This window comes from Hyposmocoma kahamanoa, unplaced genomic scaffold (genome assembly GCF_003589595.1).
Source record: "Hyposmocoma kahamanoa isolate Upper Pololo Valley unplaced genomic scaffold, ASM358959v1 67, whole genome shotgun sequence".
Taxonomy (NCBI): domain Eukaryota; kingdom Metazoa; phylum Arthropoda; class Insecta; order Lepidoptera; family Cosmopterigidae; genus Hyposmocoma; species Hyposmocoma kahamanoa.
Window position 1 is genome coordinate 7,890,290 of NW_020653855.1, and position 17,050 is coordinate 7,907,339.

The 17,050-nt window shown below is 36.9% G+C and overlaps 1 protein-coding gene across 1 annotated transcript in view; it reads right to left on the reverse strand.

The window, feature by feature from the left end:
• Positions 1–1,129: 1,129 nt before the first annotated feature.
• The window catches only part of LOC113232197, a 74,712-nt gene continuing 58,791 nt past the window's right edge, over positions 1,130–17,050 (reverse strand). The window contains exons 44-50 of the mRNA XM_026466841.1: positions 13,526–13,635; positions 11,379–11,543; positions 8,063–8,161; positions 7,820–7,904; positions 3,171–3,271; positions 2,753–2,824; positions 1,130–1,923 (exon numbers count right to left, since the gene is read on the reverse strand). Coding sequence (XP_026322626.1) covers positions 1,837–1,923; positions 2,753–2,824; positions 3,171–3,271; positions 7,820–7,904; positions 8,063–8,161; positions 11,379–11,543; positions 13,526–13,635 — 719 coding nt within the window. The 3' untranslated portion in view covers positions 1,130–1,836. The remainder of the gene's footprint in view (positions 1,924–2,752; positions 2,825–3,170; positions 3,272–7,819; positions 7,905–8,062; positions 8,162–11,378; positions 11,544–13,525; positions 13,636–17,050) is intronic.

Sequence of the window (17,050 nt, forward strand, 5' to 3'; positions counted from 1 at the left end):
ATAAACATGGTAACATGGTCCTCCCGGGTGAACCAGTCAGGTTGGCTTTGGGCACGAAGTGTTTATATTGCTGGTGGTACACTTCAGAAAGTTCATTACAAAATTTATGTTTTTACAAACATATGCATAACTGATATTGTTCTTTTATTACACCAAGTTAAAATCAAAATCTTTATTTCATAAGTAAGCATTATTACACTTGAAATCGTCACATTGGTGAAACTCTACCGCTCATTCGTAAGGCAGATTCCCCTGCGAAGAATGAGCAAGAAACCCTAGGGGTTGCTCTTTCTAATTAACATTTGTACGCATTCAACATTTACAATATATTTTTTGTTTTGCTTTCAAATATCAGAGATCGAGCTAAACGGGCTCCTACCACGGATTTTTGTCATACAAGTACGCGGAATTCGATGGGACAATTCGTTTTAAATTTTCTATTTCCAGAATTATTGATAGATCCGATATATTTATTTATAGCTTCAGTAACAGCTTAACACAACTAACATTTACATACATTGTAATAATAATATGTAAGGTCTTGGAAATAAAATATACCTAGGAGACCGTGCCCACACAGCTATCTGTAGCGTTATGCAGGCATATCTATTAGCAATTGAAATGTTACCTACGTTTTAATAACAAGAAATCCCTATAGTACACCTAGAGGAAAAAATGATCTTTCGGCCTGTTGGTTCCATTAGTGGGTCCAGTACTCATGTACCCATTACATAACATGGGTGGAACTATTAGGATTTGTTAATCCCATTGCCCATGGTCAATCAAGGTGAACCAGTCATATGATTTACGAGAACGAAAGGTGTTGAGCTACTGGAGAAAATAATTACGTGTGAGACGTTTTTCTCTAGTCCTTAAATTGACATCTCAGTATTAAATAAGGCATCTCTATGGTAGTACGGTAGGGACATAAAAGTACCCACCTCACTACCAGTGGTTCTGGGTGCCGCGGAGTTCCGTAATTACTAATTTTTACAAATTTTTTTTTTACTAATTTTTTTATGAGTTGGACGTGAAGATTAAAACAAATTTTTTTTCCAAACAAATTTATTACAAAAACGATATGTGAACCCGCTACATGACTACAGACATTTTCTTTTCAGACAAACTCGTCATTTCATTACCTCAGGTCACTTTCACACTCGGTCTTGTTATACGCATTATGACAACCTATATTATGGCAAACTTTTGTTATGAAAATCATAATTATAATTTATTATGACTAATTACGCCAAAACATTTTATTATGATCAAATTAATACGGCGAACTTGATTGAAAAAATCATTAATGTACCAGTTCAAGTTGAATTAACATCGACATAAGTGCAATTATGACTCCTAACCTTGGAGAAACAAAATTGATGTGAGTGATGTTAACAATAGCACTGAATATTTACAAACTATATTATTATTATGGCTACGTATAAAACTGTTTGTTGTTTTATTTGTCGGTGTATTATTAATAATGTTTATAACGTATTGTAATTGGACAAATCGAAATTGAATTCTGACAATTCGACCTCTATTATGACTATGATTTAGGTTAATTTCTACAAGTGTTATTTAAAATCGATGTACTACAATCAATATTTCACAGTTATTTACAGCAAGAATTATAAAAAAATTGTTTCGCATAATAAACTTCGTGGCAACAGTACCGCGCCACCAAATCCATATTTGAGACTAAGTTTCCGCAGTATCCAATGTAACAAACTCATCGGCCTGTATTTAAGGAGAAGATTGTAGGCAATATTTAAGGACAAGTTATGCGTAGACCAAGAGACTCAGTGCTAAAGTGCCTGTCAAAGTTGTTGTTTTTCACTTTTCATGTTGGTTCAGTCTACGCAAACTTGAGACAGACATGCCATAAATCTTGAATGATGCCGGCTCCTCGAAGTGGACAGTCTGGAATAGAAGTAGCTATTAAGATGGTACATATGATGTATATACTAATTAACCCATTATGTTCCACTGCTGGGCAAATGTCTCCCCCAAAATCCTCCAATGCTCCCTGTCTTTGGCGATCTCGCACCACTCTCTCTCAAACCCATCAAGGTCGTCCCGTCAACGCCTTCTCGGCCATCCACGCCGTCTCTTTCCATCCTCAGGCACCCATGGAGTGACGACGTTCGCCCACTTCACAAGTTGCATCCGGCTAGCGTGGCCCGCCCAATCCCACTTAAGCCTGGCTGTTTTGCTCCCCACATCAGCAATGCCAGTCATCGAACGCAGCATTGTATTGCGTACTCGGCCAATACGTTTGAAGCCCAGGTCAGATTTTCGCCTTTAGATTTCTGGAACTCAGTCAGCGACCATGTCTGTGCACCGTAGGTTAAGATGGGCAGGATGCCAGGTTGAGTTGGCATCTAAATGGCATAGGGACCAGTAGCTCTTTCAGGCGTTCTCTATGCGACGACTGATTACCTTATCCTGTCTATTTTCAAAGCTGGCTAACTGGCCCAGATAGATATACTCACGGACATACTGCCTTGCTTTGCCTTGATTGCCTGCCCGTCTACCTTAACCCTATCATATAAAAAAAATAAATTCCTAATAAGGCCCATATGATTTAGGCTTTATTAGGTAGACACAAATATAAATCAACAACAGGTTTCGTAACTATGGTTAACGAAATCTATTGCACCAGGTAAGATCCAGAGCGTGGATCACAGTCTCTATCTCTAAGCCTATTTTAGCAAGTAGGTTAAAGCTTTCATCAATCTGTATTTTTTACCTCTGAATCTTCTTCCTTCGTTGATATGACAGGTGAAATGTTGGGGGCTAGTTTTTCGGCGAGACTTTGCACCTGAATAATTTACAATTACATTAAAAACTTACAAAAATATCCAAACTTTTTTGAAATAATATCAATTTTTTACGTGAAATATGGGCCACGTTTTCGCACCCTTGGTGTAATAAGGCCACACCAGGCGACAATATAATATATGGAAATTCCAAATTAATTTTTTAAAGAAGTAATAAAAGTAAGCATACCATAAGAGGGTAAATATATACAAACCATATTCAAGGCCATTCTTGCTTTAAAGTTCAATTAATTTATAATTTTTTTTAATTAGGTCAGTTTCATGCTAGACAGTTATGAACTAGACACAATGGTCATCATTTCCTAACGTAATTATGAAAGTACTAACAGTTGGATGTTGCGAGAAGCAAGCGCGTGCTTTGCCGATGCAAGGTGGTGCCACAGCGCGGCCGACGCGGTCGCGGTCAGCAGGATCGAACATGTAATAACCTAGAGGGGGCAAGATGAACATTTTTATGGTTTTGTAACCACACACTCGACGCCATATTCCCATTAATAAATATAATAAACACACTCATAGCTCCGCACTAGGGAAATCCTGTATCGCGGATGCCATGGACACACACATAGACAACCACAAATTACACATTGGAGTAGTCACTCGTCTTCTATCCAATCAACGATCCTGACACACATCTTTCGTATTATCAAAATGCTTTTTTATGAAAATGATATTTATAGAAAAGGATTCAGTTTAAATACAAGTTTTTAAAAATAAAAATTATTATTTTGCATTGCTAAATAAATACCCTCCGTACTACAACAAAAACATCTCAAATAAAATGCAGTAATACACCGCAAATCCTGCACTTAAAAAGCACTAATGAAATTTTTGGTGGGTAAATATGATAATATTCCGTTTGAGTGGTTCTAATGTTTACCATGAAATTAGTCCTTAAAGTATAGTTTATAAACATTTATATTCAGGGTAAACTTAAAAAACGCAACTTACGGTATGTTTTCAATAAATAAACACCGACATCACCAGCCCAAACAATAACACACACGATTGTCGTGACGTATTTTTGAAGTTGTTTATTTTTTTTAAATGACAGACCCAGGCATTAAAAATTTTATGGTTTGCTAGACTAGTTACCGAAATAGCAATTAGTATTAGTTCTTTTACCTGTTATAACTTCGATATCCGATAAATCGGTATAAAATCATCACCGGCACCTCTAGGTATGGTATGCTTCCAGAGACGCATGAATCGCGTGAGAGGTTATATACGCGCGTCAGTTTACGAGCAAATGTGATGATTAGGACATTTTCGCTTGATAACACATGCTCGTAAATAGCATGATTGGTGGCTAACTTGACTATGACGCCCGAAATAAAAATCACGGGCCTTTCTTCTTTCCATTACAGCCATGGTCCGTAAGGAGTTTTATTTCATTTGTAGCGCAACATTTCTTCCTTATATAGGTCAGGTTCAAATTCAAGCAAGGAGATTACTTAAGTTCAATATTAAAACATTGGCTTAAAATAATATCTAAACACAAATTTAATTGCAATTCAGCTACATACTACTTAAGCACTTATTATTAAGAGCTCTCATGCCAAATAAGTTTTGACGTTGGCTCCGCCCAAATTTGTGAAACAAAATATATGCCTAAAGTTCGCGTGACATGCGACAGGAGATGTTGAATTTTGCGCATTAAAAGTACCAAATTCGTTTTAGCGGAATAACTCTAAAACTAAAGGGATTAAAAAAAAAATCCGTAGTGACAGTTCTCGATCATGCATAAATATAATTTAAAAATGTGAAAATTAGAGGTCATTTCGTGATTTTTATCTATCGGGGAAACTTTATTGTTTATTGTTTTATGTTTCTGATTCATGTCTATGCTTGAATATTTTTAACTTTAAAGTGGATATACCCCTCTAAAATCAAATCGAAGATTAGAAATTGTTCCTCTGCTCCCTGTATGCGTGTTTGCGTTTTACAAGATTTTAGTTTGACTTATATTATTTATGGAAGAATTAAAAAAAAACCTGCCCTTTGCCTAATCCATAATTGTTGTATTGTTAACCATATTATTATTTATATCGTGTTTATTTCTTTGCAAATGTGATGGAAAAACGTGATGAAATACAAAATTCGAGATTTAAAGCCCTCAGCCTTTGGCTTCGGGCTTCGGGCTCCTTGGTAATTTCTTATTCACCGTCCACAATGTACTATTTTGACCTGGCCTTTCTTTAGGACGACCTTAATTTAGTCGTGGTAAGTTCGCTTTGGCCGGCACTTACCAACTTGTCCTTATCCTCTCCACATATCCGAAACACGTAATCATTCCTATTTCTATACCAGTGCCTTCATCTTATTTCAAGCCGCAATGCTCTTTTATCACATTATTCCACAAAGCTTTCATGTCCTTCTCATTCATTGTACTTACAGTGAATAGCAAACAACGCCATTAGTGGCCTTAGAAAATTAGGTTTTATTAATCAGCAGGCTACCGTATAAGACGACAAACATCACAAAGATATTTGAAAACACTAGCACCAGTAATTTCGTACACGCTAGTTGGTTAAGGCTACACATGACCTGCGTCTTTCTTTAGGATATCCTCAATTTGGTTGTAGTAATTTCGCTTTGGTCGGCACTTACCAACTTGTCCCCGATCACAGCTGTTTCTATTTTCTTCAAACATCCTCTCCACATATCCGAAACACTTAATCATTCCTATTTCTATCCCAGTGCCTTCATCTTATTTCAAGCCGCAATGCTCTTTTATACATTATTCCACAAAGCTTTCATGTCCTTCTCATTCATTGTACTTACAGTGACTAGCAAACAACGCCATTAGTGACCTTAGAAAATTAGGTTTTATTAATCAGCAGTCTACTTACCCGAAACACATCACGAAGGTATCAATATCCTGTTCCGGCTCAGTGTTGCTATTTAAATCACTATTTCTACTAATTTAGTATTATACTAAGAATTTCAGTCTCGCAGCATTTTCACGTCACCAGAGATAATTAAGTGGTTTGGACAAATAGAGACGGTGGATGAAACATACTTGGCAAAAATTATGTAATTGGGGACAATTTGGTAAGGACCGATCAAGATGAACTAAATATGACTAAATTGAGGATGTCCTAAAGAAATTGTCTAATAATTTTACTGTCTCCGTGGCCGCATGGTTAGCATGCGGACGGACTGCCACCCAAAGGTCGAAGAGAGTTTCGATTCCCGGGTCGGTAGAAATATTTGTATAGCCTACATTTATTTCTCTCGTGAGTTTGGGTGTAATTTGTGGTTGTCTATGCGTGTGTCCATGGCACCCGGGACACAGGGTTTCCCTAATACGGGGCTAGTGTTGAGTGTCTGCGTTATTATTATAATAAGCGAACAAATGTATAGAAAATAATAAATATATTATATTATAAATAAAGTATAAGGTATATTGGAACTCGCTCATCTGGCAACACTGAGCACATTAAATATAATAAACTGCAATTTGTCACCTTACCCACACGGCGTTGTATGCACGTTTTTTGCAGTTTAAAATCCGAATCGAATAAACAGTGGCGCATACATTAAATATAGAAAGAACCGTTCACAGTGTTTGTCCTGCAAAAAAACACACATACATACAAACGCACATTGAATGGTGTAAAAAAGCTTGCAGTGCAATGCCGTGTGAACCCCATGACCCACTGCTGGGCACGGGTCTCCTTTCAGACGAGGGTTTAGGCCATAGTCCGCCACGCTGGCCCAATGCTGGTTGGGGACTTCACACGTCTTCCGAGGGTAGTGAACCTTCGTCAACGTGCAGGTTTCATAACGATGTTTTCCTTCACCGAAAAGCTCGTGATAAATTTATCATTAGGCTACCACGGCTACAACTACCACGGCCATTAAATACTGAACCGGGAATGCATCACAAATTTTGTTTTTCATTCAAAATTAACTGCTGCCTTGATGGATACTCATTTTTTCATTTTCACTCGTTTTGTCATTTTTTATTCCACTAGTAATTTTTGATGCTATAAATATCTAAGTTGCAGAGTCAAACAAAATAATAATGTTAGAATAAAAGTAAAGTTTAACAGTCAATGTTCGAACTCTTATATTTTTTCTCATCTCACCAAATACGTCCACCGTTTATGAACTCGTAAAATTAATCATCTAAACCTACGCAGGTCGCACATTCACTCTAATATGTATCCACATTTACAAGCTCTTCGCATATCACTTGCACTTTCACACACGTCACAAACAATTACGCACACATCACATGCACTTTCGCACACATCACACGCACTTCCACACACACCACATGCACTCAATCATCACACACACTCTCACACACTTACAATTTAATTTTTATTCTTATATTTATATATATATTTTTTTTTATTATTTTTTTTTGTTATCACTCTATTTTCCAATTAAGTATACATGTAACTTGTTAATATAGATTTATAAATATTGATCAGAATTTCTGGAGGTGGAGGCCTGGTGACCTAAAATACAGGGTATCCTAGTTTAGGCTCCAGTCTCTACAAATTTTCCTGTCATGTTTTTTACTGTAATATCTCTTATGTTTACTTAAGTTGTTACAAATTTGTGGAGGAAATAAAGAATTTACTTACTTACTATACTGAACTATTATCAAAAATGTAGTTTTAACTACTGTAAGATAAAAAAAAGTAAGATGAGGGCAGTAATGTGGCCATCATCCTTTAACGTCATCTCTCAAGGAGTAGCTGAGCCCGGGAATGGATGCGAACTATTTTTGACAAGCAACCAGTCCCGGGACCACGCGATACTCGCATTTGGGTCTATCCAGGTTCCGTTGCAATTTTAAACCGGGTTCAAATAATACAAACCCTTGTAGTGTATGTCATCTTTAAGAAGACTCGTGAAACCTTACTTGGGCGAGCTTAACGTAACGTTTTCTAAGAGGTAACGTGTGTTGAGCTATGGAACGCATGTATAGATTGAATTAATAATGAAAAGTACTTCACCTCTGGGCGTCTTGAACAACGCAATCGCGAAGCCTCCGTCGGCGATGAGCACACCCGCCTTCTCTTCGCGGAAGAATTCTTGCAACTGTTAACAGATCATAAAAAAATCAGGTTTTGATAGTGAGTGTGAGAGAAACCAATTCCTACAAGTTCTACCAGGAACTGCAGTTGTTGGAAAAGATACATACAAAAAGTATGGCTGACAGCTTGACCTACAGCTGTTCCTATATTACACAGCCTTACCATATCCAACAAGTCGTTGTCGACTTTGCCCTCCTGCCTCGGTGCGTACACGGTCACGCGGCACACGCAGTTGCCCGGCGTGTAAAATTTGCGTAGGATCTGCAAACAAATTGTAATACTGTTGATAGTAAACATCTTCAATCCATTATATATTCTACCTTTTGGTACGATCATATATTCTGGCAACTTAAGAACTGGCCCAATGGTGGTTGGTTTTTGGGTAAGCAGATTTCATCACCGCGTTTTCCTTCAATTTGGTCGTAAGTTTTTTTTCAAACTGATGAGAGGTGGTCATCGTTGCCTATGGACATTTGCAACATCAGATGGGCTTCCTATGCGTTGCCAGCCTTTGAGAGCCCTGCAAACACGTTTTTTGAAGAACCCCATGTCATACATTCTCCCTCAACTAATTCTATGTATTTAAGCCCTGTAAATCAAAACGAAATGAAAAATATTATAAAAAACTTGAAGAGTAAGTCAGTAAGTAAGTAAGTGGATATGATGAATTTCCCCCGACTCTAATCAAACAATGCAATGATGAACTAGTGGAACCTTTAACACATTTAGTAAATCAATCTTTTTCCGAAGCAACCTTTCCCGACTTGTTGAAAATCACAATTATAAAACCCGTGCCCAAATCTGGAACTGCAAATGATCCTAATAATTTTCGCCCCATAGCTCTTCTGTGTACGTTCTCAAAAATTTTTGAAGCTGCAGTGGCTAAGCGTTTGAATTCATTTTGCGAAAAATTTAAAATATATGACGACAGTCAAAATGGTTTTCGTAAAAACAGATCAACTACGTTTGCACTCTATAAGTATAGCAAAGAAATATTAAATACAATTAATAATCGGAAGTATGCTGTTGCACTGTTGTTAGACATGAGCAAAGCATATGACAGAGTATCTCATACAATTCTTTTAGGAAAATTGCATGGAGTAGGTGTACGAGGGATAGCCCTCAAATGGTTTGAATCTTACTTAGAGAATCGGCAACAGTTTGTAGATATTGAACACTACGACACGTGCAAAAAATTTTTAACTATATGCAGATCAAAAAAAGTTGTCGTAAAAAACTCAATACCACAGGGAAGTGTTTTGGGATGTGCCCTTTTTCTGTTATATATTAACGATTTACCAAAACTGGTAAGTACAAAGAGCATACTTTATGCGGACGATATTACTTTACTTTTTCAAGGTAATGATAGTGATGAATTAAAACAACAATTAAATATTACCCTAAAACAAATAATAGACTGGTTAACAGATCACAATTTAAAATGAAATATAACGAAAACTAAATTAATACAAGTAAAACCCAGACAAAAACGTCCCTTGAAATTCGATTTCTCATATGAAAATTGTAAAGTAATGTCTGTTGATTCGTGCAGTTTGTTAGGAGTAGAAATCGACTCAGGACTGAATTGGAAAAATCATGTAGATAAGGTGTCAGGAAAACTATCACGATTTACGTATGCTCTGTTCGAACTAAAGAAGTGTACAAATTTGAAAACCGCTTTGACAACATATTATGCTTATGCGTATGCATGGCTAAGTAATGGCGTCGTTTTATGGGGTAATAGTACACACGCCAACAACCTCTTCGTTCTGCAAAAGAAATGCATGCGAATTTTGGTAAATATAAGAGGAACAGATACTTGTAGACCACACTTTACCAGTTTGAATGTTTTAACACTTACCTCAAAATACATATTAGAAATTTGTAAGTTTGTAAGATAATATAGGCATCTATTTGAACAAGAAAGTAATGATACTTATAAAGCTAGATTAAGGAAAAGAAATAAATTGATTGGTTCATTTACAAATTTACACATTGTATCTTCTGGCACACACCATATGGCAATAAAAATTTATAATAAAATACCCCTCCTAATACGAAATATTGTAACGGAACGTATGTTTGTTAATAAGTTAAAGGTTTTTTTACTGTCGAACTGTTTTTACAATTTGCAAGAATTCATCGATTATAATTAATAATTTACAATGTACCTAGTGAAGTAAGTCAAATTGCTGTGCCCTTACAAGGTTTATGTTGGATCATGTTATGTATTATTTTTAAGACCTTACTGTACCACATAATGCAATAAACGATATGATATGATATGATATCGGAAAGGAAATGCTTCAGGAGGAAGATCATTCTAAATCTTGCAGGCTCGAGGAAGGAACGACTGAGATGCCCGCGTGGTCTAACTCTAACAATGCCAGGCATCTAAGATGGAGGGAGGTGCGATGGTGGAAACGAAACGGTGGCACTAGTTCGAAAAGTTTCTGAGAGCACTCTCCATTATATAGACAGTAGAATACACACAGAGAGCCAACGTCTCTCCGTAGGCTAAGGGGATCCATGCAGTCTGCGAGTTTGGGATCATCGATGGATGGAGTCAAGTTCGCTTTGATCGGCTCTTACAAATCCTGATCACAGCTGTTTCGTCAATTTTCTTTCATCCATCCTCTCTACAGGTCCGAACCGCAATTTCAAGCCGCAATGCTCTTTAAGAGGGAGCAGAGGAAAAATTCCTAATCTTCGATTTGATTTTAGAGGGGTATATCCACTTTCAAGTTAAAAATAAAATATTGTATGAGTAACTGCACGATATATTCAAGCATAGACATTAATCAGAAACATAAAACAATAAAGTTTCCTCGATAGATAAAAATCACGAAATGACCTCTAATTTTCACGTTTTCGATTCATCCTCGAAATGCTACAGGTTATTAGGACAAAAATTAGGTAATTAATTATATTTATGATCGACAACTGTCACTACGGATTTTTTTTAATCCCTTTAGTTTTAGAGTTATTCCGCTAAAACGAATTTGGTACTTTCAATGCGCAAAATTCAACATCTCCTGTCGCATGTCACGCGAACTTCAGGCATACATTTGTTTCACAAATTTGGGCGGAGCCAACGTCAAAACTTTTTTGGCACGAGAGCTCTTAATCACATTATACCTTTTGTAGTAAAAGGCGAAAAAGGTGCGATTGGCTTTCATGTCCTTCGCATTCATTTTTTACGAGCGACTTGCAAACACCGCCGACACAAAATCTAGGTTTCTTATGATCAGCAGGCTATCGTATAAGACGGATCACGTATAAGGTATTGATATCCTGTTCCGGTTCATTGTTGCCATTTTGGCTTTGGCTTTTCTAGATAAGTGATACTAGACAACACATTATTTCAATGAATATATAGTGATGCAAGCCTGATGGTGGAAAAGGAACCTAGACCCACTGACATCTGGCTAGGCACCTGCTTCGGCACCTGTGTGGATAATCATCAGAAACGACAAACCTGTTCAATTGCAAGTATCTTCTTGTCCTTCGGGTGGAAGTGCAAGTAACTGTCCTGATAGAGCTGATCTCCGCTCTCGAGGATTTGATCCAGGGTTTTCACGCACCAGCGGCATACATCTTCTACGCGGGACATCGCCACTGCCATCACTGAGCAAGCCAGAGCCTATGGGTGCCAAGAAACAAAAAAATTAATAAACTTTGTTTTTCGCCTTGACAACCTTCTTTCTTTTAATAATAACGCACTTGCAGCATTATAAACATCGCCACAGTGACATGGCGATCGTTGTACATACAAGATCTCTCGTAAAACGTGAAAATGCCAAGTTGTAGCAATACAGCTTGTAAAAATTGGAGTAAAACAAAAATTTTAAAACCAGTGAGTTTACATTCCACCGGCTATTATCATTTTAGTTACTATTTCTATTATTATTCAATGTTTTCTCTTTGTCTCCATAGAAATTTCTAGACTCAAATATAGTGATGTTCATTTACGCTGACTGATGTTTATCGACAATAAATTTTTACTGAAATGTTTGAATTTCTTACTGTGATCTTTGTAATTAAAGTCCCTAAAATATCGAAGCGAAAAGCATTCACGTTAAATTGATTTATTTTATTATTATTATTACTAAACCTTTTATTTCGAGTAACTTTAACACAACTCAAATTTCGGACAACCGTTTCAATTTCATGTCAATTTGTATGTTGCTGTCGCTTGTAGAAAAATGTATGTGTATTATTGTTTTAGATAATTTAGATGTTTAAATTCCATTGTACTCGTACATTAAACGTAGAGTATTTTTAATTTTTAAGTTTTTCCAATAAGTTAAAAATAAAAGCAGGTTGGATTGAAGCTGCAGGAAAATCGAAAGATAGGTTTTCTTATTACTATTTCTTACTTTGTTTAAATTTCCATAGCAAATACATTTAGAAAATAAGTAAAATAAAATCGGGTTTATTTTACATGTGCACGCAAAATAAATTAGAAACGATTATAGAAAAGTACATAAATCCTTTATAAAAAACATAATTTATTAAATTCGTTGATGGTTCGAGTTTACTGTTGACAGTGACAGCTTCACCAACCAGTGGTAACGTATAACGGAAAACTGACACTGGCGACGATCGATCGCCACATTTTTTTTATTATTCATATAAAACTGACACTGGCCCAAGCCTAGTGGCCGCCATTACGAAAATAATAATATATTAATTTAATAATACACCAGTACCAGTGTAGGTATAGTACGAAAAATGGAATATTTTTTAATATTAAAAACAGCCACATGGATTCTATCGACTAGGTAGGACCATATCCCTCGGTGAGTAGCGTCAGTTTAAGGTTAATAAGGTTAACAATTCACGGAGCGGTTTCCATCTGCGCCCGCCGGTACTGCTAGACAGCGGTTTTATTTAAATACTCACGACCCTGCAAGTTTGGGCGGGCACGTAGCCGCCGCGGTTGCGGGCACGAAACCATTGCGATTGCGGAACGGACCGCGAAGTTAGTGGGAGTTAATCGCAAGTCGCGCGGTTAATAGAGAACTCATCCCGCGTGCGCCTGCACCACATTGCGCCTGAACCGATCGCTAAAGTGATCGCGTCCTGCGCGGTTCTACTAGTGCTCCGCCGCGGCAACCGCGAGCAACCGTCACCACCACAGGCGTAAAATGCGCCGTGAAATGTGCTACTAATTTAACATACTTGAACTATTACATTCTACAGATGCCGCGGTCCCGCGGCAGACGCTGGTGAAAACCGCTCCGTGACTTCTTAGTGTAACGAAAAATGAGTTCTCCATTTAACGTGTAATAGTTAGCTATTATATACTAATTGCATTTTTACTAAAACGCCACCTGATGGTGAATGGCTGATCCAGGATGAAAAAATACTGAAATATTGTAATATAACTCTTACTCAAGTGACTGTAAGTTTAATTTTTTTTAATTCTAAAATTGTGTTTCATCGTTTTCACGTTTTAAGCCCTACCCAATCAAAATCTTTAAGTTATGGTAGTAGATAATAGAGCGTAAACTTTGAATTGCACACAAGCTAAAAAGTGGCGACATCGGTACCCAATCTTACATGGCGTCATTGCATATATCCCTTTTTTCCTATATTTATAATTATAACCTGGAAACTAACCTGGCATCCTCTAGAAGCATACGCGAACTTTTTGCAGGCGATCGAGTGGTTGGCCGACATGTACTGGGTACCGTCGTTGAGGACAAGCCAGCCGTTCGTGTTGCGGCGGCCTGGGAAGGATTGAAGGTAATGTGAGGGTAGGGTAGGGTAGCGCAGCATAGGGTAGCGTAGCGTATGGCAGCGTAGCGTAGGGTAGTGTAGCGTAGTATGTTTTATTTCATTACTATTTTATAGAATAGAATAGAATACGTTTACTTGCCAGAATACAGTAATTACAAAGGTCTTAAGTAAAATTAGGTACATTGTATTCAATCTGCAAGCAGATGTGCAAATATTAATGGGATTTAATATTTATTTAGTCTCTATAGTTTCTAATTAATGTAATGAATAAGTAAATTCTAATTATTCTTTATTACTATAGAAGCAACGTGTCAAAAGCCATTTTGTCAATTTTAATTTAAAAGTATGTCCTTGTAACAATTTAATTTCGTTTGGTAATTTATTGTAAATAATTATATACATGTTCAAGCAGTTATTGTTATAAATTACTTTATGGCAACGAAGTTGGTATAAGAGATTCATAATTTTTGCTCTAGTTTGCCTTTGAATGACTTCACCGCGTATTTTAAAATATTGAGGATGACAGTTGACAAATACGCAGATATCCCTAATGTACATGCATGGCAAAGGTAATTATGTTCAGCCTTTTGAACAGCGGTTTGCAACTGTCATCGAACCACGCACCGCAAATTGCTCGAATACACTTCTTCTGGACCTTAAACGCTCTTTCTAAGATTTATTTAGCATTACCATTGTATACCTCCTGACATTGTGCGCAAATAAGCCGGAGTTTAGTAAAACCTAATTATAACACCAGTCCAAGCAATAGCACGTAGCTATATTATACTCCGATGAATTAGTGATGTCCTAATGCGTCCTAAGTTTTAATCGTGAATGTGAACGGGTTCAAAAAAGAACTGTCTGATTGGAATGCTGATGTTGCATTTGACAATTTGTGTACTAAGGAATTAGTAATAATTAATGTTAATGAGGATTCTAGTGATGATTCCCGTTCATATGAAGATGAATCCGATGATTCATTATAATAAACAATAAGAATTTATTATAATTATTTATCATTTATTTTATTTCATTATAATTTTTTAAACAGGTACCAAAATTTCTCAATTAGAATAATCTTCGTTACATAATCTGTTGGCTCGATAAATATTGGAGCTAAAGAGCACGTCGTTTCACTGAAATTAAAAATAAACAAGTCCAGGAATTTATCTATGGTTGTATGTCAATAATTACGGAACTATATATAATAGAATAACTTCGGAGGCATGCATGTCAAAAGTTAAATAAATTGTTTCAGGTAAAACGCCTGATAGTTTTGCGTGAGCAAAGTGGTTTAAAATCGATTTCGATACGTTATTAATAGGAAACGTTTTACGCTGTCCCATTACATAGCGACGGCTTTTTTACAACAGCGGTTTGTATCAAAAAACCTTAATTGATCAGGATAATAGTTAAAAAAAGTTGATGCTCGTTACGTGAATTTTAACCAATGAAAACTCTGTGTCATAAAATATAGCAACTTCTGAATACTGCTGTTTTGTTTTGGTTTGTGTGTATTCTTAATCAGAACAGAGTACTAAGAAAACCGACCTCAAAAGTCATTCATCCCCTAGTTTGCCATCCTTAGAGGTGGAATATTTTCTTCAAATTTAAATGGAACCACATCTGAGGTACCTACCCTCTTTCCAACAAAAAAGAGTCATCAAAATCGGTTCGCAAATGCTGAAATTATCGCACACGTAAAATACATACAATACATACAAAAAAAAGCATACAGTTAAAACCGACGACCTCAAGGATGACCTGGATATACAGCGCGAACGGAGAGCACTCTCGGTGAGAGCAAACATGCTTGCCCGCAGGTTCGCCAGATGTACGGCAGCAGTTAAGAAAACCAATGTACACTAGCGCTCTGTGGAAGAGTTACACTCAGTGCTCTCGGAATGCTCTGTGCGTGCAATACAACAACGCCTTCAGGACGCTGTTGGGGCTGTCACGTTTCTGCAGTGCCTCAGTCATGTTCACTGACGCGCGCGTAGATAGTTTTACGGCTGTTGTACGTAAAAAGTCCGCGTCGCTACTGAAGAGAATACGTGACAGCCCCAATAGCCTCCTGAACACAGTTGCTGACAGGAATGAGTGCCCAATTATGCGGCACTTAATACATAATACACAATCCCTGGTAAAATATAAGTACTAATATAGTTTTAAGTCTGTACCTACTAACATTTGATTGGATCTCAGTTGTCTCAATTTTCTCAATTAAAAAGAAGAACTACAATTTGGGTTATTACTATAACTACTGATTTTCGACCGCTGTTCACGCTCACGTAACAAAGGGATATAGACAATATCAAAATCTACTTCTATAAGTGTATCTCCATTATTGAAGGTGGACAATCAGTTTTCTATATCTTTCTTTGTCCAGAGCTAGCCTGAACAGTTGTTCTTATATGTATGTCCACTCCCTGATGTTACGAAGCCAAGGCATTTTCCTTCTTCCAACCTTCCGCTTCCCAGCTACTTTGCCCTTCATTATAGTGTGCAATATATGAAATCTGTCATGTCGCAGTACATGACCCACAGTCTACGTTGGCCAAATACTCCAGTGGACGTATCTTTGATGCATTTTATAAACTTTCCACAATCAGTAATCAACACGCCTATCTATCTATACTGTCGTAGGATAGTTGCAGTTCCAAGAGCTTTAAATGGCAAGGATCTGACTGCCACTGCACCTGGACACCCTGAGACAAAGTTGAAGTCTCATGTGACTGTAGTCTCACCACCCTTCAAAACCAGAAAGTAGAAATGTTTACATTAGGTACTGTTTGGCGGCGGAAATGGTAAGGGGCAGGACTACCCTGGACGACTCTTTCACAAGGAAGCTCGACTGCTACTAAATAAAAGTTATGTATAGTACCTTCTTCCACGAGAGCATCAACGTTTAAATGAAAATCTTCGGATAAATGATCTAAAGATAACGGTTTTGCTTCATACTTTTTTTGTTTCGACATCTTTTTGCTTTTATATCACATGTTATAACTTTATAAATTTAACTGTAGATACTTTTGAAATATTTATTTAAGTACACGTGTGTTACTAAATTAACGCATATTGTTTGATATTACTACTTACTATCCGATAGATAGTTGTTATTTGAACTGTAGCAACATTTTAATTTGATATTAATTTAATTTTGTAAACAATTTTGTTTTGTCAGTTTTGACAAGGACTTGTCGATTTGTAAAGAGGTTATTTGAAATAAATACTTTTTAGACCCTCAACGAAAAAAGTTCCGTTTGGTATGCCTGTTTGTGGCATTGTGTTGGTGTACCAGAATCTCAAGGCATTAAATATTAGAGCAATCGAACGATTTTCAATTGGCAATGTTAACTTGTCACATGTCAATCCAAAATATTACTTGTGTCAAATGGCTGTCTG